The following is a 26530-nucleotide window of genomic DNA, read 5'->3' as shown; positions in this document are numbered from 1 at the left end:
GTTTATCCCGATATAATCCTTATTACTTATTTACTTATTTATATGTACCGATGTTACTGTTTTGTAGTTCATTTGTACCGTATAAATGAGGTTATCAACGTATCATAATGTTATCATGTTATTGCTTTGACAAGCATGGCCACCTGCACGTAATTTCACATCTTTGTTTGCTATTAAGGTACTGATTTTTCGAAAATGTAGGTTACATTGACCAGGGGCGGTTTCAGGACTTTCTAAACGGGGGGGGGGGGGGCACAACTTAACCTTTTTTTGAATGCATTTGTTTGATCATATAATGACATGGAATTAACATTTGTCTTCACTGGCAATAATGTTTGGCGATAAATTGAATTAAAAAGATATCTTTTACTGAGATAAACAATTAAAATAAAACCCAAAGATATCTCACCGTTATGGGGAATCGAACCAGGGTCGACGGACTAACAGGCTAAGGCGTTAACCACTGGTCCATCTCAGACACACATATTTATGCTTTAAAATTAGTGCTATATAAACCTACACTACAGTATATTGATTGCAATCAACGAGACTGTAGGTACTTCGGATGTCATTGTTATAAATTATTAAATAAATAAATGACGAGCATGTTATGTACACATGTAACCGTTTAAAACAACTTATATATCTGGTATATGATATATTCTGAAAACAGTTAACTTACGCGTATAACTGCAGCCGGCGCCGATTTTTTTTTATCGAATGTTCGGGCCCCGATGTCATTTTTCAAAACACTTTTTCGTTTCGTATACTATAATATACTCGATGATTTGCTCAAATGCTTATATAAAATTTAAATTGTGACAAAACAACTTATTTGTACAGTTAAACCAATAAAGATGTGCCCCCATAAACATTGCCGGCCCGCTGGGGGGGGGGGGGCACGGGCCCTATGTACGGCACATAGGGCCCGTGCCCCCCGGTAGACCCGCCACTGTTGACGAGTACTATTTTCAATTTAACTGCAAGCTTATGTTGCTCATTACTTCTGAACGAGTTTGTATTCCTAACAGTCAGGTTATTTTTAAATGTACTTGGAAACAAATGAAAACGTCAAGGTAAGTAAGGAGAACATAATAGTATAAACTCCTGTAAACGTCATTTATGGATGGCTTTAACCAAAATCTAAAACACAAACAGAAATGAATAGGACAATGACTATCTAAATTGTAACTCAGTTTTTGATCCGAGACCCTCACTGTCCTGATTTTAATATCATACTTGTGACTAAAAGATATGGACGACACACAATAAAACCGAAACACGTAATCTATACTTGTTTTAGATCAGCATTCATATATCTATTATCTTTGAACAAATTGGTGTCTGGTACGAGATAAAAATGTTCTGATAACGTTTGCTCATTCGCTTTATCAGAAATTTATCCCATTCATTTTTCATTCGGACCACAGGCAAAAATGTGGGTAAGATATTTTCTTTCGTGTCTTGTGTCTTCGTTTTCTGCTTTATTGTTATTTTGTTTTTTACATGTATGCATACACTCATGTTTGAGAATTGGGAACATCATTCCTGACACCAAGGACAACAGTTTTAACTTTTACCAAAACACCATGAAATAACTGTTTTATTACTTGATCAAAAGCTTATTTAAATATTTATTATTTGGGTGATTGTCGTGCAATACTGTCATAATGAGTAACAGGTAAAATATTGAAATAAGTTTATATACTTGGCAAATGTTGGGCTTCAAACACGGCGGGCTGAGCCCTAGACTAGAACTCGAAATATTTGGAATATCATTTAAAAAGAGTAAGTTTTCTTTTATTCATCGATTTTAAATGAGATGAAAGGCTTAATAAATATGATATTGTACCCTAACCATTAATTGTTTACAATAACATTTAAATATAGTATGTTTTGTGGCATTCCCGGCGTTGTACTTCAACTCGGTTAACAAAAAGCGTGAGTAGACTTTATAAGATCACCTGATCGCAAAAATGCTCACTGAGAGCTATTGTTATAGGGTGATTGTCCGTCCTCTTAAATATTTCTGGAGTGGCTCCATGCAGAACTCTAGTTGACATGGCAACCGAAATGAAAAAGGGAAAATCTTCTTTTTTAGAAACAGCTGGGCCGATTTCAAAATGATTTATAGAAATGTTCCTTAGGTGACCCTGTTTAAGACTTACTCACTCCATGTTGGTTCCTAAAAATGTCATGCAGGGGCGGAGCTACTTTCCACTATTTGAATTTATGGAAAAAATGACAAAAAAATCTGCCCGATTTTAAAATAATATCAAGTAAATGTTGCTTAGCTGACCTGCTATCTGCACTCCATATTGGTTCAAAATAAAACATGACAGTCTGAGTAGGGCTGCTTTTCACTATAATATTAAGTCTGAAGCCTATAACATATAATCCTACTCCCAGGTCTCAATGGATATGTTTGAAAATCTTATCTTCAGAACCTTTTTTTCAAAATTTGTTTTATTAATTTTAACAATTATTAAAGTTAACAACTTCGTTCTTTACGGAAGTTTTCACAGGACCATAGTGCTTTTTGACAGGTTATATAATTCCAACTTAAATATTGTAAGAGTTATGAATGTTTGTAACATTTTGTAGTAGCTGAAGTAATCCATTGTCTTTTAGTCAACACATTTCCATTTTGTGTGTTATTATTTATAAATTAAATATCTATTCCCCTCCGTTTCCCACCAATATGTTTTTTAGATTTTAGGTTTGCTTTCAAACACACATTAACGTTATGGTGTTATGGACGTTTTTAGATAAAACGGTCTTTTAATTTGCAGAAACTAAACTACATACATATAACACGCTACGTCCTTTTTCTAACACAATCGTATAAATAATTTTCATGTCATGTCAAAAAGTAGAGAGAAAGATTTTTTATTTCCTCCGTTATGAAGAGACATGACACATGATAATCAGAACATATAGAACAGAACTTGATGTAAATTTTATACATCAAAACAAATATATCAGGTAAGAAGGATAATTATAAATGATACAATAAATGGTGATGTGTTATAACAATGCAATCTACAATTGTACTAAAAAATAGTGAATGAAACATAGTTTTATAATTTCATTTACCTTATCTGGTGATACCTGATACTATAGGCTGCAAACGGCCTGCATGGGAGTCGAACCTCCTACCCCTGGAGTGCCAGTCAAGTGTGTTATCACTAGACCACGGATCAGCATCAATTTAATTATTCTCGTTCACCAGAGTGATATTGTTATGCGTACCATAGATTAGATTTATTACGATCGAACCTCTGATGAATGAGAATGCGATTTAATATACAGAGCAGTGGCGTAGCTACACATAGGCCTGCATGAAAATCGAACCTGCAACACCTGGGTTGACAATCAAGTGTGTTACCACTCACTTGGATCAGCAACGATTTAATATACAGGGCGACAGCTTGATGTTTTATCAGCAAAAAAGATCAGAACGTTTCGCATATTTTTTATATTGGGAAACGAATTAGCATTCGAAATTATATTTTGGGATGCCAGTATTTTTAAAATCTGCAGTACATTAAAATAAGCAATTAGCTGTTATAGGGCCTGGACCAGTAGACAAAATTCTCGAATACTTAGCTGGTCTAAGGCTTGTTAGTATGGATTTACCAAAATAAAAAGCTAGATGCGACTGCATCACATTAAATTGTTTATTCTGGTAAACAATATAATAACTGTGAGAAACTGTGACCCACACCCTACCTCTCATAAGCAGCCCCAAGCTAGCCACCCAACACAGTTTCATCCATATTCATATACGTTAATTTGGTCGAAAGCGTCTCTTACCTTTCTTCAACATCTCCCCTTCGTTCTCAGCACTGAGCTTGAAACCGTCTGTTTGCAGCTGTCAACAAAACAGATCAAGACATTAAGCATCACATAATTCAAAGGATATTTTATAAAAATAATATAAAAAAGTTTTAACGGAAAACAGTTTTACTGCATTAGACTGTTTTATGTACGTTGTCATAGAGGTGACATGTGTGAATTTTTTTTATCTCGTGATCACGACTTACTTACTCGTTCCCACAACTTGCATGTTGTTGACTTACTTAATAATCTCACCACCTACACTAAAGTCCGGTGATCTAATAAGGTACATGGTCAAATATGGACCCACCTACACTAAAGTCCGGTGATCTAATAAGGTACATGGTCAAATAGGGACCTTACCTACACTAAAGTCCGGTGATCTAATAAGGTACATGGTCAAATAGGGACCCCACCTACACTAAAGTCCGGTGATCTAATAAGGTACAAGGTCAAATAGGGACCTTACCTACACTAAAGTCCGGTGATCTAATAAGGTACATGGTCAAATAGGGACCCCGCCTACACTAAAGTCCGGTGATCTAATTAGGTACATGGTCAAATAGGGACCTTACCTTCACTAAAGTCCGGTGATCTAATAAGGTACATGGTCAAATAGGGACCCCACCTACACTAAAGTCCGGTGATCTAATAAGGTACATGGTCAAATAGGGACCTTACCTACACTAAAGTCCGGTGATCTAATTAGGTACATGGTCAAATAGGGACCTTACCTTCACTAAAGTCCGGTGATCTAATAAGGTACATGGTCAAATAGGGACCTTACCTTCACTAAAGTCCGGTGATCTAATAAGGTGCATGGTCAAATAGGGACCCCACCTACACTAAAGTCCGGTGATCTAATAAGGTACATGGTCAAATAGGGACCCCACCTACACTAAAATCCGGTGATCTAATAAGGTACATGGTCAAATAGGGACCTTACCTACACTAAAGTCCGGTGATCTAATAAGGTACATGGTCAAATAGGGACCTTACCTACACTAAAATCCGGTGATCTAATAAGGTACATGGTCAAATAGGGACCTTACCTTCACTAAAGTCCGGTGATCTAATAAGGTACATGGTCAAATAGGGACCTTACCTACACTAAAGTCCGGTGATCTAATAAGGTACATGGTCAAATAGGGACCTTACCTACACTAAAGTCCGGTGATCTAATAAGGTACATGGTCAAATAGGGACCTTACCTACACTAAAGTCCGGTGATCTAATAAGGTACATGGTCAAATAGGGACCTTACCTACACTAAAGTCCGGTGATCTAATAAGGTACATGGTCAAATAGGGACCTTACCTACACTAAAGTCCGGCGATCTAATAAGGTACTTGGTCAAATAGGGACCCCCACCTACACTAAAGTCCGGTGATCTAATAAGGTACTTGGTCAAATAGGGACCTTACCTACACTAAAGTCCGGCGATCTAATAAGGTACATGGTCAAATAGGGACCCCACCTACACTAAAGTCCGGTGATCTAATAAGGTACATGGTCAAATAGGGACCTTACCTACACTAAAGTCCGGTGATCTAATAAGGTCCATGGTCAAATAGGGACCCCACCTACACTAAAGTCCGGTGATCTAATTAGGTTCAAGGTCAAATAGGGACCTTACCTTCACTAAAGTCCGGTGATCTAATAAGGTACATGGTCAAATAGGGACCCCACCTACACTAAAGTCCGGTGATCTAATAAGGTACATGGTCAAATAGGGACCCCACCTACACTAAAGTCCGGTGATCTAATTAGGGGCAAGGTCAAATAGGGACCTTACCTACACTAAAGTCCGGTGATCTAATAAGGTACATGGTCAAATAGGGACCCCACCTACACTAAAGTCCGGTGATCTAATAAGGTGCAAGGTCAAATAGGGACCTTACCTACACTAAAGTCCGGTGATCTAATAAGGTACATGGTCAAATAGGGACCCCACCTACACTAAAGTCCGGTGATCTAATAAGGTACATGGTCAAATAGGGACCTTACCTACACTAAAGTCCGGTGATCTAATTAGGTGCAAGGTCAAATAGGGACCCCACCTACACTAAAGTCTGGTGATCTAATTAGGTGCAAGGTCAAATAGGGACCTTACCTACCCTAAAGTCCGGTGATATAATTAGGTACATGGTCAAATAGGGACCCCACCTACACTAAAGTCCGGTGATCTAATAAGGTACATGGTCAAATAGGGACCTTACCTACACTAAAGTCCGGTGATCTAATAAGGTACATGGTCAAATAGGGACCCCACCTACACTAAAGTCCGGTGATCTAATTAGGTACATGGTCAAATAGGGACCCCACCTACACTAAAGTCCGGTGATCTAATAAGGTACATGGTCAAATAGGGACCTTACCTACACTAAAGTCCGGTGATCTAATTAGGTACATGGTCAAATAGGGACCCCACCTACACTAAAGTCCGGTGATCTAATAAGGTACATGGTCAAATAGGGACCTTACCTACACTAAAGTCCGGTGATCTAATTAGGTGCAAGGTCAAATAGGGACCCCCACCTACACTAAAGTCCGGTGATCTAATTAGGTACATGGTCAAATAGGGACCCCACCTACACTAAAGTCCGGTGATCTAATTAGGTGCAAGGTCAAATAGGGACCCCACCTACACTAAAGTCCGGTGATCTAATAAGGTACATGGTCAAATAGGGACCTTACCTACACTAAAGTCCGGTGATCTAATAAGGTACATGGTCAAATAGGGACCCCACCTACACTAAAGTCCGGTGATCTAATTAGGTACATGGTCAAATAGGGACCCCACCTACACTAAAGTCCGGTGATCTAATAAGGTACATGGTCAAATAGGGACCTTACCTACACTAAAGTCCGGTGATCTAATAAGGTACATGGTCAAATAGGGACCCCACCTACACTAAAGTCCGGTGATCTAATAAGGTACATGGTCAAATAGGGACCTTACCTACACTAAAGTCCGGTGATCTAATTAGGTACATGGTTAAATGGGGACCTTACCTACACTAAAGTCCGGTGATCTAATTAAGTACATTGTCAAATAGGGACCCACCACCTACACTAAAGTCCGGTGATCTAATAAGGTGCAAGGTCAAATAGGGACCCACCACTTACACTCAAGTCCGGTGATCTAATAAGGTGCAAGGTCAAATAGGGACCCACCACCTACACTAAAGTCCGGTGATCTAATAAGGTTGAAGGTCAAATAGGGACCCCACATACACTAAAGTCCGGTGATCAAATAAGGTGCAAGGTCTCGAATTGTGTAAATAGAGTACATCGTGGTAGCCGAATTCGAGGAAGAAGTAATAGTGTAATGTAACCAAACTTGCATGTGTTTTTTTTTTTAATTTACACATTATCTCGCGAGTAAAGGCTGTTTTGTTCGTTAACAATGAAAGGTAATTGATGAAATATTAGTAAGGTTGATTGTATTATTAAATACAATATTAAAAAAAATTAGACTGGTTTATTTTCAATACAACGCAAGTCTGTGTTGAGATTTTTTTGGGATATTTTCAGAAACTTTATCAAATTTCTCCAACTAGATGCATGTTCAGGTGAGAATAGTGGTTGCAATTGAAAGATTGAAGGTTTATCTGCATGTTGGCTGCATGTTTTTGTTGCAACTCTTCGTTTGGGTGCTTTAGTAGGCATGTTTTTCTTAGCTGTCACATTTCGATGAAATTGGAGTTGTTTCACTTTACTCTATTTAGACAAATCGAGAGTTTCTGACTTTGTAAAAGTGCCGTAATTCGTAGTTTTTTATGGTAGATAGTTGGTACGAGTGACCCCATTGATGAATCTGAAGAAAAAAAAAATATATTTTAGGTTATTTAAGGTAAAATGGCACTAAATTTTGTAGAGGTCAAAATTCAGCACATTCCCTCCTAGTCACTGTGGTCGTCACCCTTTACAAAGATAATAGAAAAAAAAAATTGCCAGTTATCACAAGTTACAGTTACCACATCATATTCTTACTAAAAAAAAACGGGGGGGGGGGGGGGGCGTGGTGTGTCAAAACAACGCAACCTGCCCCTGTGAAGTAGATTGCAGCACAGGCGTCTGGCTCATTGTTTGTGTCTAAACTGTCGATTAATATCATTTTTGGGTTAGTATTGTTAGAACACATCTGAAGATATTTAATGCCTATATTATTATATGATTTACACAAAAGAAATAAGGTATGTACCTCAAACTTACCAGATATTACGATTGAGTTTAGGGTTGTTTTTGTTTTCAAATCGATTAATCAGCATAGAGATAAACCATTTTTAAAAAGTTGCCATGAAAAGAGGAGCCAATTCCCTTCCAAATGGTATACGATATGTTAAAATAACTATATTGTCTTCAGACAAACAAGCCAAAGTCAATGATCCATTCTCGTCTTTTTCTGTAGTCGGAAACTGTACAGCAAATTCCAGTCTTCAATATGTTCCCGTGTAAATAGCACTACACACAAATCACTAGTACAGTGATTTAATGTTTCTGTGTATAGATGATATAATTCCATTACGAAATATCACAAATTGACAAACGCATGATATTAATCAACATTTTAGACACAAACAATGAGTCAGACACCTGTGGATTGCAGGTAACTTAAAAAAATACTTAAAACTTATAAAATAAGAAAAAACCCATATTTGTATTAAAGAGGTTAATATACGGCGTTGCTGGGCCGTTGTGTGAAAAATGGGTATGAAGGGCCCGAGGTCAACAGGATTTGACGTAAGAAGGGAAGTAACTATTCGGAAGTAATTCCATGATCTTTTAGTCAACTCATTTCCTTTTTCTGCATTACTAGTTATTTATTAATTAATTATCTATTCCGCGCTGTTTCTCACCAAGATGTTTTTAAGATTCGTCCGTTTGCTTACAAATTCACATTAATTAATATTATGATTCTATGAATGTTTTTAAACTTTGGCAGAATTTAAATTACACCACCAATTTTTCAGGAGGAACACCTGAACTTCGAAGTCCGGTATTCCGTCGGGACACTTAAATTTTTGACTGATAAACACTAAATATCAATAAATAAGTAGCATTTAATTAATTTATTACCTAAATTCGGGCTCCCCTAAATTTCTTGACAGCACAATGTCAAAACGATATTATTAATTATCATTATCGGACTCATCAAAGCGAAAGTATAGCTGACTATTTGACTATAGTTACGTCATGAATCTATAAATAAACAGGTCATTTCACAAGGCGCATGCAGGTTAACGCTTCCGTTTTGTTGTTTACATTTTAAACAAGGTCAGAGCTGACAGAGAATTATTATCGGTAAAATACTTGTGTGGAATTGTTTTGCTTATGTGTCAGAACCGCCCAAAAAGATGCCAACTCTGGTGATACCTTTTTATATAATATGATACGAGTATTGAGTATTTACAGTAACATTTACGACACAAAAGAACAGCATCCTACATTCAGCATTCTTTGTTAATTGGCATTCACCTTATCAATATTCTTTGTTAATTTTAAAGACATATGTTTTATGCTTTGATAAAACATAATAGAAATAAAGTTTGCAGGATTTTATTCATTAATTCAATCAATTTATAAAATTTTATGACTTTTTGGCGCGAAAATTAACATGTATACACAATTTTTGGTCGTCTGCTCTTCCAGTATGCACTACGACTGTTGGGCAGTCTGATTGAACAGTTCTACTAAATATTGATTGGAGTTTTCACAAGCCAGAGGTTATATTCCTACAGTTTCTTTATGAAAAGCACCGACATTTGACAAGACGCTGGACCATGATGTATTTTATGCGTATTTTCCAAAAATCTAAAAATAGTAACAAAATCAAGTTTTTGTTTACATTGTATCCATCTCTGTTTTTGACTGAAAACAAAAGGGACTTAGACATTCTCCCGCTTTTGAACCCAATCTTCCAACTTAGAGACCAAAATATACCTCACTGCCATTCAGTGCTACTAACCTGTCTTTACATGCTGCTGAAAACATGTATAATATGGTTGTGTATACTTGCATTACAAATTGAAAAGTAAAAGGATGTTGAATTTAATATTAAAACAGGCTCAACAATGAAAAAAATGTAAAAAGTGGAAGGGACTCCTAATTTCAGGAAGGGACGCCTGATTTCAAATGTTGGTGTCCCTTCGGGATCCCTTGGAAAAATGGTTAGTGTCGACCCCTGATAGGAGATGAAAAGTAATAAAATACGCCCAAAAAGCACCATTTCGGACGAAAAAATCAAAATAAAACTTGGAGGAGCCAGATGCATTTCGTTTCTGAGGGAGGGTTGCAAGAAAAAGGGTACGCCCCTAAGTTACGCCCCATACAACGTCGAATCATGGAGCCGCCCCTGGCTTCGTCTTTTTTAGCTCACCAGAGCACGAAGTGCTCAAGGTGAGGTATTGTGATCGGTCTTTGTTCGTCGTCCGTCAGTCAGTCAGTCCGTCAACAATTGCTTAAAACACATCTCTGAAACTACCAGTCCAAATTCAATGAAACTTCACAGGAAGCTTTCTTTGGGTGTCCCTCTACAAAATTACAACAAGTCAACAAGGGTCACGATTGATTAACAACAACAAAATGGCCGACTTCCTGTTTGCTTTAAAAACATCACCTCTGAAACTATCACTCCAAATTCAATGAAACTTTACAGAAAGCTTTCTTGGTTGACCCTCTATCAATATACAACAAGGGGTCATGATTGATCAATAACAACAACAACAACAAAATGGCCAACTTCCTGTTTTGCTTTTAAACAAATATCTAAAACTACCAATCCAAATTCAATGAAATTTACAGGAAGTTTTCTTGGGTGACCCTCTACAAAAATACAACAACGGGTCACGATTGATCAACAACAACAACAACAGCAACAACAACAAAATAGCTGACTTCCTGTTTGCTTTAAAAAAATCATCTCCTCTGAAACTTCCACTCAAAATTCAATAAAACTTTACAGAAAGCTTCCTTGGGAAACCCTCTACAAAAATACAACAAGGGGTCACGATTGATCAACAACAACAACAACAAAATGGTCAACTTCCTGTTTTGCTTTAAAAAAAAAACATCTCCTCTAAAACCACCAGACCAAATTCAATGAAACTTTACAGGAAGTTTTCTTGAGTGGCCCTCTACAAAAATACAACAAGGGGTCACGATTGATCAACAACAACAACAATCTGGCCAACTTCCTGTTTTGCTTAAAAACATCTCCTCTGAAACTACCAAGCCAAATTTAAAGAAACAGTACAGGGAGCTTCATTGCATGACCCTCTACAAAAGTACAACAAGGCATTAAGATTGATCAACAACAACAACAACAATCTGGCCAACTTCCTGTTTTGCTTAAAAACATCTCCTCTGAAACTACCACGCCAAATTTACTGAAACAGTACAGGGAGCTTCATTGCATGACCCTCTACAAAAGTACAACAAGGCATTAAGATTGATCAACAACAACAACAACAAAATGGCCAACTTACTGTTTTGCTTTAAATAAAATAACTCTGAAACTTGAGTAGGGTCCTATTATAACAGCAAAAATTATATCCAATGATTATAAACGCTGCTTTTTATAGCACGGCCACCTATGATACATTTGGCTGCTATAGCAGTGAATATACCAATCTCTTAACTGGATCTTTGCCCTGTATAATGAAGTATTAAAACTTGGTTCATGTAATGTAATAAGCAAATAGAGGGCAATTTTTTATTGTTTTGTCTTGGAACGAGCCAATTTATACGAAAATGAATAGAAACCAGTGATATAAGACTGCTGACAAAAATTAGATTGCAAATTTTCATAGTCTAGTTAAAATTATGTTTTATGCGTTTTTCTTAAACTGTTAGGAACTCTTTTAGCCATAAAACATCAATTTTCAATGGAAATATGAAAATCTGCGATCTGATCTTTTGTCAACAGTCTTATATGGCTTATTTGCAGATATTTACGCCAAAAAAGTGGCTCATTCAAAGACAATAATAACTAAGTTGCCAAAACAGTAAATTTGTGAGAGTCCAGCTCTTATTTATAAATGCTAGTAATTTCAAATTGTTTAAGAATCCGAAGGTGACTTTAGTAATGTAAGTTATACTCAGTGACTTGTTTCTTTTACCAGGTATTGAATGCAATCTAAGGGCAAAACAATGGCCTCTTATCATGGAAGAATACGAATGCCGACAAATGGTGTACGAGCCACTGGGAGATCGGCAAGTGTTTCCTGCCCCCTGATGGCTACAAGACCGTGTCCTCCATCAACGACAGTGACTTCAACGGAGTGATCAGCGTCATGATGAATTGCAAGGATTTCCAAACCAAGCTGTCGTTTAACGTTGCAACACAGCCAAATTTATTGACAGAGGTAAACATATGAATCATACTATGATCATATTATACGATTCCGATGACTTTTTAAAGCTGCCATCACAGATTGACAGTTTTGACTTTTATTATAATATTATTTTTATCTCTTTTTTATTCAGCTGATTTTGCAAATCAATGCATCTAATTCAGTCATATAAGATAACTCACTTAAGAACTGCCAAAGAATAAGGAGAGCTATACTACTCACCCTGGCGTCGGTGGTGGTGTCGGCGTTGGCGTCACACCTTGGTTAAGGTTTTGCATACATGTAAGCACCTTTAAGTCATTATCTCAGTAAATACATCAGTTAATGCATTGAAACTTTAAATATGTATTCCCAACTATCTCACATACTAAATTTATGAAGTTAGATAACAATTATTTGAATATAATGCAAATAATAGGCCTTTATTATTCGACTTAGAAATTCTGGAAAAGGTTTTTCGTGTAAGCACACATAGGTTAATATCTCAGCAATTACTTGAGGTATTGCATTGATACTTGATACAATGTTACTCAACCATCCAACCTACTAAATTAACCAAGTTAGATAACTCTAGTTTGCATTTAACGCAAAATAATTGCCCTTTATTATTCGACTTAGAAATTCTGGTTAAGGTTTTGCATGTAGCCACATTTAAGTCAATATCTCAGCAAATATATCATGTATTGCATTGAAACATTAGATATGTATTCCCAGATAACACTTTTTTTAATTTAATGCAAATTATGGGCCTTTATTATTTGACTTAGAAATTCTGGTTAAGGTTTTACATGTAAGCACACATAGTTTAATATCTCAGCAATTACTAAGTACTTGATGGATTGCATTGAGACTTTATACAATGGTACTTAACCATCTACTTAAATAACCAAGTAAGATAACTCCAGTTTGCATTAAATTAAAATAATGGCCCCTTTTTTATTCGACATAAAAATTCTGGTTAAGGTTTTGCATGTAACCACTTTAAAGTCAATACCTCAGCGAATACATCATGTATTGCATTGAAACTTTACACACAGGCTCCCATCTATTTAATCAAGTAAGATAACTCTATCTTTTATAATATATAATTTTTGCCCCTTTATTATGCGACTTAGAAATTCTGGTTAAGGTCTTGCATGTTAGCACACATAGGATAATATCTCAGCAACTATTTGATGTATTGCATTGAGACTTTATACAATGGTATTCAACCACCCAACTTACTTGAATAACCAAGTTAGATAACTGTATTTTGCAAATATTACCCTTTATTATTAGACTTAGAAACTCTGTGCAAATATTTTGCATGAAACTACATTTATGTTTATATCTCAGCACACCATGTATTGCATTGAAATCTAATCTAACAGTGATCCATGCATGTTTCGCCAAAACTTTTCAATCCTTACATTGAAAAGCGGCGGAATAGTCGAGCGCGCTGTCTCTGTGACAGCTCTTGTTCTTAAACCATTACTAACGCTTTTTTCCATACAACATCTCACTATATTATCATTATGTCACTGGTTTCCAGACATTAACGCAAACATTGGCTCATTCCCAGACAAAATATAAAACTGTTGTCTGAACTTTCAGTTTGTGAGAGTGCCACTTTAAAGAATGTTCATTATTAATGCAGATATGTTTAGTATTTATTTGAAGTTCCCCTGTATATAATTTAAAACCATGGCAACCATTACAAATACACTATCAAATTGATAATTTTGTACATTCGCGACTCTTATGACATCAACCAAGGAGTCTTAACGTGCATGTACACATTTCTTTATATTGAATGCATTTCCATTTGGGCTATGTTCACCACAACTACAAGCTATGTTAGACAATACTTATTTTAAACATGACATTTAAGGTCCGAGACATTGGTCGACGCGTACGCCACTCCCATGACCAGAGGGTCAAAGACAAGGATCTAGTGGACTACCTGTTCAAGCTCCGCACCCTGCTGGAGGATAAGACTGAACTAGCAAACCAACCTGAGGCACAATACGCCGTTGAACAGCTTAAGAAGGTACTAATTAAAATGCAGTTAAGAGTTAAATGATAGATGACACAAATGAACTAGCGTACCGACCAAAGGCATATCACGCCTTCGAACAGTTTAAACAGGAATTTCTGATAGCGGACACAACTGAACTAGCATATCAACCTTAGGCACAACACGTCGTGGAACAGATTAAACAGGTATGACTTTACATGAAAGATGACTCAACTGAACTGGCATACCAGCCCAAGGCACAACACGCCATGGAACAGATTAAACAGGTATGACTTTACATGATAGATGAAACAACTGAACTAGCATACCAGCCCATAGCACCACACTTCGTGGAACAGATTAAACAAGTATGACCTTACATGATAGATGACACAACTGAACTAGCTTACCGGCCCAAGGCACAACACGCCGTGGAACAGATTGAACAGGTATGACCTTACATGATAGATGACACAACTGAACTAGCATACCGGCCCAAGGAACAACACGCCGTGGAACAGATTAAACAGGTATGACCTTACATGGTAGATGACACAACTGAACTAGCATACCGGCCTTAGGCACGACACGCTGTGGAACAGGTATGACCTTACATGATAGATGACACAACTGAACTGGCATACCGGCCCAAGGCCACAACACGCCGTGGAACAGATTGAACAGGTATGACTTTACATGATAGATGATACAACTGAACTAGCATACCGGCCCAAGGAAAAACACGCCGTGGAACAGATTAAACAGGTATGACCTTACATGTTAGATGACACAACTGAACTAGCATACCGGCCCAAGGCACAACACGTGGAACAGATTAAACAGGTATGACTTTACATGATAGATGATACAACTGAACTAGCATACCGGCCCAAGGCACAACACGCCAAGGAACAGATTAAACAGGTATGACTTTACATGATAGATGATACAACTGAACTAGCATACCGGCCCATAGCACCACACTCCGTGGAACAGATTAAACAAGTATGACCTTACATGATAGATGACACAACTGAACTAGCTTACCGGCCCAAGGCACAACACGCCGTGGAACAGATTGAACAGGTATGACCTTACATGATAGATGACACAACTGAACTAGCATACCGGCCCTAGGCACGACACGTCGTGGAACAGATTGAACAGGTATGACTTTACATGATAGATGACACAACTGAACTAGCTTACCGGCCCAAGGCACAACACGCCGTGGAACAGATTGAACAGGTATGACCTTACATGATAGATGACACAACTGAACTAGCATACCGGCCCTAGGCACGACACGTCGTGGAACAGATTGAACAGGTATGACTTTACACGATAGATGCTACAACTGAACTAGCTTACCGGCCCTAAGCACGACACGCCGTGGAACAGATTGAACAGGTATGACTTTACATGATAGATGCTACAACTGAACTAGCTTACCGGCCCTAGGCACGACACGCCGTGGAACAGTTAAAACAGCTATGGCTTTACAAAATAGATGACAAAACTGAACTAGTATTCCGACCCTAGGCACAATACCAAAGTAAAAATATTAAACAGGTATGCCTTAACATGATAGATGAAACAGCTGAACAAGCATACAAACTCAAGACACAACACACCGTGGAACAGATTAAACAGTTATGACTTTACATGATAGATGATACAACTGAACCAGCCTACCGATCCGAGGCACAACACGCTGTGAAAAAGCTTAAAAAGGTAAGAATTTACATGATAGCGACCCAAACTGAAGTAGCAAACCGGCGTGTTGTACGCCGTGGAACAGATTATACAGATATGGCTTTACAAAATAGATGACAAAGCTAAACTAGTATTCCGACCCAAGGCACAATACCGAGTGGACTCGAGGCACAATACCCCGTGAAACAAATTAAACAGGTATGTCTTTACATGATAGATGACACAGCTGAACTAGCATACCGATGCAAGGCACAACATGCCACAGAACAGAAATGAGAAAACGTATGAATGGAAGTTTACTTTTTAGCTCACCTGAGCACGAAGTGCTCAAGGTTCGTGCTCAAGGTGAGCAATTGTGATCGCCCTGTGTCCGTCGTCTGTCGTAGTTGTCCGTCGTCGTCGTCCGTCATCAACAATTTGACTGTTAACACTCTAGAGGTCACAATTTGGGCACAATCTTAATGAAACTTGGTCAGAATGTTACCCTCAATAAAATCTTGCACGAGTTCGATATTGGGTCATCTGGGGTTAAAAACTAGGTCACCTGGTCAAATTAAAGGAAAAGCTTGTTAACACTCTAGAGATCACATTTATAACTGTATCTTCATGAAAGTTGGTCAAAATGTTTATATTAATAATCTTTAATTCAAGTTTAAATGTGCGGTCAAAAACTAGGTCACCTGGACAAGTCAAAGGAAAAGCTTGTAAGCACTCTAGAAGCCACATTTATGACCTTATGTTCATGGAACTTGATCAACATGTTATTCTTGATGATCTTTAGGTAGAGTTTGAAACTTGGTAATAAGAGGTCAAAAACCAGGCAACTAGGTCAAATCATAGAAAAACTTTGTAAACTCTGTAGAGGTTACATTTTGTCTTTGATCACCATGAAACTATGCCAGAATGTTTGTGTTTATGAAATCTATGTCAAGTTTGAAACTGGGTAATCTGAGTTCAAAAACAAGGTCACGAAGGCAAATCATAGAAAACGTTGTTTAAACACTGTTGAGGCAATACTTTCTACTTTATCTATATGAAACCTGGTCAGAATGTACTTATTACAGCAAAGTAAGGTTTGCAACTGGGTCATCCGTGATATTAAAAAAATCATCCGTGGTATTAATAAAAACTTGGTCACTAGGAAGGATCTAAACCCCTGTCACAATTGCCCTCGCCCTGAAAACACTTATTTCACACCTGAATTGAATCAGGTGAGCGATACAGGGCCTTCAGGGCCCTTATGTTTGTATATGATTTGGTCGACGTGTGTAGAAATACATATTAACTTGTTGGAAGAGCACTTTTTAATTATAACGTGTGCACTTTTTTTGTGTGTAGTTCAGGCATGAGTATATTGAAAAAACTAGGATACGTTTGTAATGTACGGTGAAACTTCGCAGACGACTTTTAAACTTGACTGCCAACTTCTGCGCATGTGCGCACCCAGGTATGACTTATCATGTTAGGGGACACAATTGAACTAGCATAGCCTAAGCTCAAAAAGCCGTAGAAGTGCTTCAACAGGAATGAACTTATATCCTAGAGAACATAACTGTACTAGCATACCGACCTGAGGCTCAACACGCCGTGAAAAAGCTAATTAAAGGTATGATTGCACGTGTACTTTCAAGTATTAGATTCGATGCTCGTGCAAAAATATTTGTGTACTCTTGTGTAAGAGGAGTTATTGGGATTTATATGGAGTGGACTACCTTTTGTGCGGATCATGTGTGAATAACTTGAATACAATTTAGAATAACTTGGTTTGACCTAGCACCTTATTAGATCACCGGACTTGAGTGTAGTTAGGGGTACCTATTTGACATTGCACCTAATTAGATCACCGGACTTTAGTGTAGTTAGGGGTACCTATTTGACATTGCACCTAAATAGATCACCGGACTTAAGTGTAGTTAGGGGTACCTATTTGACATTGCACCTAAATAGATCACCGGACTTAAGTGTAGTTAGGGGTACCTATTTGACATTGCACCTAATTAGATCACCGGACTTTAGTGTAGTTAGGGGTACCTATTTGACATTGCACCTAAATAGATCACCGGGCTTTAGTGTAGTTAGGGGTACCTATTTGACCTTGCACCTAATTAGATCACCGGGCTTAAGTGTAGTTAGGGGTACCTATTTGACATTGCACCTAATTAGATCACCGGGCTTTAGTGTAGTTAGGGGTACCTATTTGACATTGCACCTAATTAGATCACCGGGCTTTAGTGTAGTTAGGGGTACCTATTTGACATTGCACCTAATTAGATCACCGGGCTTTAGTGTAGTTAGGGGTACCTATTTGACATTGCACCTAATTAGATCACCGGACTTTAGTGTAGTTAGGGGTACCTATTTGACATTGCACCTAATTAGATCACCGGGCTTTAGTGTAGTTAGGGGTACCTATTTGACATTGCACCTAATTAGATCACCGGGCTTTAGTGTAGTTAGGGGTACCTATTTGACATTGCACCTAATTAGATCACCGGGCTTTAGTGTAGTTAGGGGTACCTATTTGACATTGCACCTAATTAGATCACCGGGCTTTAGTGTAGTTAGGGGTACCTATTTGACATTGCACCTAATTAGATCACCGGGCTTTAGTGTAGTTAGGGGTACCTATTTGACATTGCACCTAATTAGATCACCGGGCTTAAGTGTAGTTAGGGGTCCCTATTTGACATTGCACCTAATTAGATCACCTGACATAAGTGTAGGTGGGGGCCCCTATTTGACCTTGCATTTAATTAGATCACCGGACTTAAGTGTAGGTGGGGTCCCTATTTGACCTTGCACTTAATTAGATCAGCAGACTTTAGTGCAGTTGGTGGTCCCTATTTGACCTTGCACCTGATTAGATCACCGGACTTAAGTGTAGGTGAGAGTCCCTATTTGACCTTGCACCTAATTAGATCACCGGACTTAAGATTAGGTTGGGTCCCTATTTGACCTTGCACCCAATTAGATCACCGGACTTAAGATTAGGTTGGGTCCCTATTTGACCTTGCCCCTAATTACATCACCGGACTTAAGTGTAGGTGGGAGTCCCTATTTGACCTTGCACCTAATTAGCTCACCGGACTTAAGTGTAGGTGGGAGTCCCTATTTGACCTTGCACCTAATTAGATCACCGGACTTAAGTGTAGGTGGGAGTCCCTATTTGACCTTGCACCTAATTAGATCACCGGACTTAAGTGTCGGTGGGAGCCCTATTTGACCTTGCACCTAATTAGATCACCGGACTTAAGTGTGGGTGGGAGTCCCTATTTGTCCTTGCACCTAATTAGATCACCGGACTTAAGTGTAGGTGGGAGTCCCTATTTGACCTTGCACCTAATTAGATCACCGGACTTAAGTGTAGGTAGGAGTCCCTATTTGACCTTATTAGAAGCGAGGCCAAACCAAGGTTGCGTACCAATGGGTCACGACCCATGACAGACCCGTGACACAAATCGTCAACTGGTCTGAACCCTCCCACGTCTTAAACACACTAAGTGGTGGCCTCGAAATTACTAAGTCGTGGCAACAACATGCAAGTCGTGGGAACGAGTAATTTAGTCGTGATCACGAGATAAAAAATCGTTTTATTTACACATGTCACCTCTATGACATTGTACATACACTTTCTAATGTAGTAAAACTGTTTTCCGTTAAAATTTTGTCTTTATATTATTTTTTTAAATAGCCTTTGAATTATGGGATGCTTAATGTCTTGATCTGTTTTGTTGACAGCTGCAAACAGACGGTTTCAAGCTCAGTGCTGAGAACGAAGGGGAGATATTGAAGGAAGGTAAGAGATGCTTTTGATCAAATTGATGTATATGGATATGGATGAATTGAAACTGTGTGTAGGGTGGCTTATGTAAAGAGCTAGCTTGGGGCTGTGATGAGAAGTAGGGTGTTGATCACTGTTTCTAAGAAAGAAAACATGGTTTCCGCCCACTAACTTGTTAAGAAAGATAAGATAGTGTTGAAACTCTGCATTTCTAGCACACCGGATAGGCATGTCCGGTGTTGTCAGCTGTGCTGGAATATAAGTATCTATCATGTGTTTCTGGTACGGATAGAAAAATCCGACCCGAGGGCACGCGCGTAAGCTGGTAACGAAGCTTTCCGAGTTACCGGCCACGCAGCGTGCCCGAGGGTCAGAATTTCCGATCCGGACCGGAAACACATGCTTGATAAAAAAAAAATGCATATCTAAAATTATCAATTTGTGGATAAATTGACGTAGAAAACGCACTTTTGTGCATTTCACCAAAAAGCGCGTGCGACGTTGTTTACTGACGCCATAAAGCGCAGTAATTTTAAATCACTATTGACGCTAAAATCGCTTTTTGCTATTATTTATTGTCAATTTTAATCCAAAGTTTTGCATACTTATATATTTGGCGCCTTATCGAAATGGCATAATGTACTTTTCATAAACCATACAATAAAAGAAATAAGAAGTGGCGCGTTGTTGCGCGTGACTCCTCTTGCATGGGGGGTGTAAGACGGGTTTTTCCAGCACTGGTCACATGACCGGAAACACACGTCCGGTATGCAAGAAAATTCCATCTGGCACCCCTCCCATGCCAGATGAGTCACGCGCTGTGACGTAATACTTTCTATTTCTTTTATTATACACGTTACACGTTATGTAACTATAATTATGAGATTTCAATAGATGAGTGCCATAAATATTAACTTTACTAAAATATACCTTCAAAACAAAACAAAATAACCCTTCAAAGACTCAGAAACTTCTTGACGTATGCAGTGAATAAAACTTACTGCGCGTCATGACGTGAGTAAACATCATCGCACGCCCTTTTTGGTAAAATGTACAAACATGCGCTTTTCCATGTATTTTTTCACCAAATATTGTAATTCAAGGTATGCTAGAAAATATATCTATCATAGGTGTCGGTTTCTCGGTTCCAGATAAAAAATATCCTACCCTCGGGCACGCTGCGCAGCCGGTAATTCGGCAAGCCTCGTTACCTGGCAACGCAGGTGCATCGGGTCGGGGTTTTTTTTCTATCCGGAACGGAACACATGACAGATATTATAAGATCTCATACAACTTTTAACTGACAGATATTATAAGAACTCATACAACTTTTAACTTATACAACCATTACACTATTGCTGCCTTTCTTCTTACCAAGCGTCTTGTGATATTGCTGCTTCTTATCTACTGTACCAAGCGTCTTATGATATTTTTGCATACCGGACGTGTGTTTCCGGTTATGTCACCTGTGCTGGAAATCGCCGTCTTACACCCCCTATGTCAGACGAGTAACGCGCATCCACGCGTCACTTTTTATTTATTTTATTTTATGGTTTATGAAAGTATATTTTACCATTTCAATAAAGCGCAATCAAATATATAAGTATTCAAGAATTTAATTAAAATTGAAAATAAAAAATCATTTAAAACGCGATTTTCAGAGTAACTATTTGACGTCAATAGTGATTTTAAATAATTGCGCTTTATGACGTCAGTAAACGATGTCGCACGCGCTTTTGGTAAAATGGACATAAGTGCGTTTTCTATGTCAATTTTACCACAATTTGATAATTTTAGGTATGCAAGAAAAAATATCATGTTTTTCCGGTCCGGATCGGAAAATCCGACCAACGGGCACGTTGCGTGGCCGGTGACTCGGCAAGCCTCGTTACCAGCTTACGCGCGTGCCCCCGGGTCGGACTTTTCTATCCGTACCGGAAACACGTGATAAATACTTATAATGCTGCTTCTAATCGTCTTATGATAATGCTGCTACTTATCTTCTGTACTGAGCGTCTTGAGATAATGCTACTTCTTATCTTCTGAACTGAGCGTCTTGTGACAATGCTGCTTTTTATTGTCTGTAACAAGCGTCTTGTGATAATGCTACTTCTTATCTTCGGCAACAAGCGTCTTGTGATAATGCTGCTTCTTATCTTCTGTAACAAGCGTCTTGTAATAATTCTGCCTCTTATCTTCTGTACCAAGTGTCTTGTAATAATGCTGTTACTTATCTTCTAAACTAAACGTCTTGGTAAAGGCTGCTACTTATCTTCTGCAACAAGCGTCTTGTGATAATGCTGCTTCTTATCTTTTGTCCCGGGCCTCTTGTTAAAGGCTGCTACTTAATTTTTTGCAACAGACGTCTTTTGATAATTCTGCTTCTAATCTTCTTAAACAAGCGTCTGTTGATTTTAATTCTCGTCTGCGTCAAGCGTCTTGTGTTATTGCTGATTTTTATCTATTGTACCAAGCGTCTTATCACAAAACTGATTCCTGTTTTCTCACCAAGTGACTTGTGATAATGCATACGTATATGTTCTTAACTTTAATGTTTTGATTGTTATATTTTTCCATTACTACAGGACTGCGACTACGTTTGACAAACCATTACCGAACCACGTTGGCCGACATGCCGATATCTCCCATTCTTGGAGATAAGAACGCCAAACTCAACAAATTCTACGTGTTACCGAAAATTGTGGAGAAAGATCATAGAAAAATCGGCAAAATTGATAAGGAAGAAAGCGGTAAAGATGTTGCAAAATTTTCGGATGTTTTCCTAGAAAAACGTCAGTTGCTCAGAAATGTTTTTCTTGTTGGTGAACCGGGCAACGGGAAGTCCACATTCTCCGTAATGTGTGCCCTGGAATGGACTCACCAGTATTTACCAGCGGAGGAAAACGTCGGTATTAAAACAAGCTATGCCGACCCAGAATTCTTCAAAGAGTTTGCATTTTTGTTTCGTGTCACCCTACGAGATTCAGGTAAAACGTGTGATCTAGCACAAATGATCAAGGATCAACTTATACGTAAAATCTACCACGAGAAGGATGCCGATGATGGCTTCCGGCTATTGCAGACGGTGCTGGAAAGTGAAACAAGTTTAATCATAGCTGACGGCCTCGACGAATGGACCCATCCAGAAAACGTAAACTGTACCTGTACATCTGAGGAAAAAGTCATCCCTTTCCGAAATTCGGCCAACAAGGCCACACTCCTCACGACAACGCGTCCCTGGCGACTGTCACAGTTCAGAGTGCAGGATTCAAAGATCGACAAATATCTTGAAATAGAAGGAGCTGCAGACACAAGGCAACTCGTGGAAAATATCCTCACCATCCTTAATGAGGGAAATGAGGATGAACGGACACCAGAAGCTTTCATGAACATGGTGTCAGCGAAGGGTCTTATAGGATTATTGTCAGCACCTATCAGTATCACCCAGCTCGTGTGCCTGTGGTTCGAGGGCAAATCGTTAACCGATTCAAAGTGTGACATTTATGCTGGCGTGATAAACATGCTATCATGTAGACTTAGTTATATGCAAAGAAATCATAAAATTCCGAAAATTGAACTGCCATCCGTATTAAAGGAACATGAATGCTTCATGCGAAATCCCATGGTTTACCTTGCGCTGGCAAAGTTAGCATACACAACTTTGTATTCAGAGTGCAGAGATTCGTCTGTTGTTTTCAGCAACACAACAGTCAACGCTTTGTTAAGCAGGGAGCAGGTTGAATTTGCATTGAAATCAGGCTTACTCACCGAGAAGAAATCCAACTCATTGATCAAGAGATCATCTCACTTTTCATTCTTTCATAAAACACTTCAAGAGTTTTTAGCGGCTCTTCATTTATGTTTGAATGAAAACGACTACAGTCAGCTATCAAACAAGTACGAACAAGATAATAAGGAAAATATCTTGGGAGATGTTTCTCAGACATTTATTTTCATATGTGGAATGAAGCCCGAGCTCGGTGTGCAAATGTCTTCATGGATCAATAGTTCTAGACCACAATACCAACCATCAATCTACTGTGAAGAGGCTGAACTACTTCAGAGCCTGATTCTCTCCGGACACCGTGAAGCCAGGGCGAACAACTATGGTGACATACCGCTCTATCTCGCACACTTCTCTATTCATAGTAACAAGGATGTCGTAGTGTTAAAAAAGCTGATGATGATAAACAAGGAACGTATTCAGTCACTAGGCATCCGGGGATACAATGATAAAATTAATGGGGAAGAGCTGCAGGAGGTGATCACATCCTCCTCCGACTCACTCAAAGCAGTGACACTGAGGTGCCGTGATGGGCAGTATGACCTGTCCCAGTGTCACAGGCTGGAACATCTGGGTATATCGGGAGGCAATAGAACACGTGTGCAGGTTGATCCAACACATATTACAACATGTGACTTATCTAGTGTATCATCGAATGTTGAAATGTACATATTTATATTATTTAAACACAATCAAAGGTGGAGTAAACTACAACATGTTGTGTTAACTGACGTTAAGAATGTCCAGTTACTTGGTGGTACACTACCAAGTCTCCCTCAGTTACAACGCCTTGACATAGCGTTTACAGATCTAGGTGAGCTCCACCTCCTCCCTCCAGCCTCCATCACCGATATTACACTATTTGATGTGACAATGACAGCGAAGGCGGTGCGGAGTCTGATAGAGACGATGAAGAACATACCACACACCATTACATGCGACATGGAGAAATGCACGGTGAAACCTGCCAGTGAGATGAAAGACAACCGAGAACATATGGAAAGTTCGCCGTCATTCAAGGTTCTCAAGTTTGACGATACGAGTGGACGGCTTCATTTCAGATTCACCAAAATGTGAACAATAAGTTAAATGTTAGCATCGATTATGGGAATTCATATTTGATGAAAAACAGTGAAACTATCAATGGAAGTGTCATTCTATATCTATGTTATATGTCACTTTTATACGAACTAATTACTATCACCCACTTTCTGTGTATTCAAATAATTTGATTTATGTTGTGTATTTACATGCATCCTAAAATAGATTTAACTTTACATAACAATGTCGTTGTGGCAGGTGTTGTTAAATATGTCGGACGGGATGAAAACTTTCATTTAATTATAGCACAAAAGTCCGTAATCAACACGTGCAATAGTCGGTTTATTAAATTTGATCGACTTTTTTAAAAAAGAGTCCCTTAATAAATCAATTAATTTCCTAGTTTAATGTGATATCATTTGATAAATGTTAAGTACTTACTTCGCTTAGGGATTATTAATTGATGGGGAATATTTAGCTATTTGTTTATTCACAATGTCATTCTTGCTCGGCTGTTTTTATATTCTGTATTAGAGAAATATCCCAATAACACGTTGACTTTTTAATTTTAATTATGTATTTTAATGATCTATTACATAAATTTAACATTATTATAATGCTATCTACAAAACTATGATATCATTTATGCACCAGTCAATTGTAACCACGGCCCCCAGGTCCGGGGGTATACCGGGGATAGCCGGGGAAATGGGACGTGTTTTTACCTTCCAGGTGGCCCCGCAGTGCCGGGTGAATGCGGTGATTTTGTCTTCGCGCCAAAACTAGCGATGAATGAGCCTTACCTAGAGTCCCTGGGGTGCGAGGGCATTAAACGGGGATCTTACCAGCAATTCGTCCCACAGAACGGGGATTGTACCCGGGCTTGGCTGGAACGAAAGTCAAAGTCCCCGCTATTCTCCGGACCTGGGGAAGGGGCGTGGTTATAATTGACTGGTGCATTATCGACAAATGCTTCAAAGGAAATACCCAAACAATGAACACATTTAGTTACCTAAATAATAGAATATACAATGGCCTATTATTTAACATGTCACACAATTGGAGTATTATTGAAAAAGATATGATTAAACGTTGAAAATATTGTTTGATTTGTATTTAATATGATGAGGATGAAAATGTGTTAGAACGATGAGTATAAGAATGATGATGATGATGATGATGTTAATGATGATGATGGTGGTGGTGACAATGACGACTACAAACACGGCGACGACGTCGATGATGATGATGATGATAATGACAACGATGTAGACGTCAGTGATGATGGTGATTATGATGATGATGATGATGGTATTGTTGGTGGTGGTTGTGGTGGGATGATGATGATGATGATGATGATGGTAATGTTGGGGGTGATGGTGGTGTTGGTGGTGGTCGTGGTGGGATGATGATGATGATGATGATGATGATGATGATATTATATGACTAAGAAGTCAAATTTAAGGCTGGATAATAAATGTTGACTTGATCTTGAAGTAAGATACGTAAAAATCATACATCACGCTCATGATTTGGGCATAAGAAGTATGTTATATCAAAATAATCACGCAAGGCAAAGTATTTCTTATTTAAGCAAAAGTCAGTAAAAATGCTTTTGTCTACAAATACACACTTTACGGGAGAAAATTCTAGTAGGCTCCGAAATGCATCTGATTGCGTTTATATGAATGAATACTTTGGGGAATGTCGGACACATCTACTACCAGACCATTTCACTACCAGAAGGCGGACACATCTATCACCTTACTACTATTTACGAGGTCTATCTCGTAGCTTGCCGGAGATGGCCGAGTTGGTACGATTGACCAGGCGTCAAACCACACAAATTGCAGACACAGCCTTCACGGTCTTCAAGAACCTTATACACTGTTCCATTTCAATTGTTAGCATTTATTATAAAACAGTTTAGTTTCATCATTTTATTCTTTAAATTTGACCATTTTATAAATAAAAAATATCAACATAACACTACAAAGCAATTTACCGATTTCTTT

At 38.5% G+C, this 26530-nt stretch overlaps 1 protein-coding gene across 2 annotated transcripts; it reads left to right on the top strand.

Annotated features, from left to right (window-relative positions):
• The first annotated feature begins 1696 nt into the window (after positions 1 to 1696).
• LOC128245681 (uncharacterized) lies at positions 1697 to 25584 on the top strand. 2 transcript variants are annotated; one of them, XM_052963905.1, is made up of 5 exons: positions 1697 to 1788; positions 11967 to 12209; positions 14068 to 14226; positions 19648 to 19705; positions 22276 to 25584. In XM_052963905.1, exons 2-5 carry the CDS (start codon positions 12138 to 12140, stop codon positions 24549 to 24551), a joined length of 2565 nt encoding a protein of 854 aa, XP_052819865.1. In that variant the 5' UTR covers positions 1697 to 1788; positions 11967 to 12137; the 3' UTR covers positions 24552 to 25584. The 2 variants fall into 2 exon arrangements, with proteins under 2 accessions (XP_052819865.1, XP_052819867.1); XM_052963907.1 differs by lacking the exon at positions 1697 to 1788 and adding an exon at positions 7340 to 7415.
• The last annotated feature ends 946 nt before the right edge of the window (positions 25585 to 26530 follow it).

The sequence above is a fragment of the Mya arenaria genome, chromosome 9 (genome assembly GCF_026914265.1).
Source record: "Mya arenaria isolate MELC-2E11 chromosome 9, ASM2691426v1".
Lineage (NCBI taxonomy): Eukaryota > Metazoa > Mollusca > Bivalvia > Myida > Myidae > Mya > Mya arenaria.
This window is presented reverse-complemented; position numbering and strand designations above follow the sequence as displayed.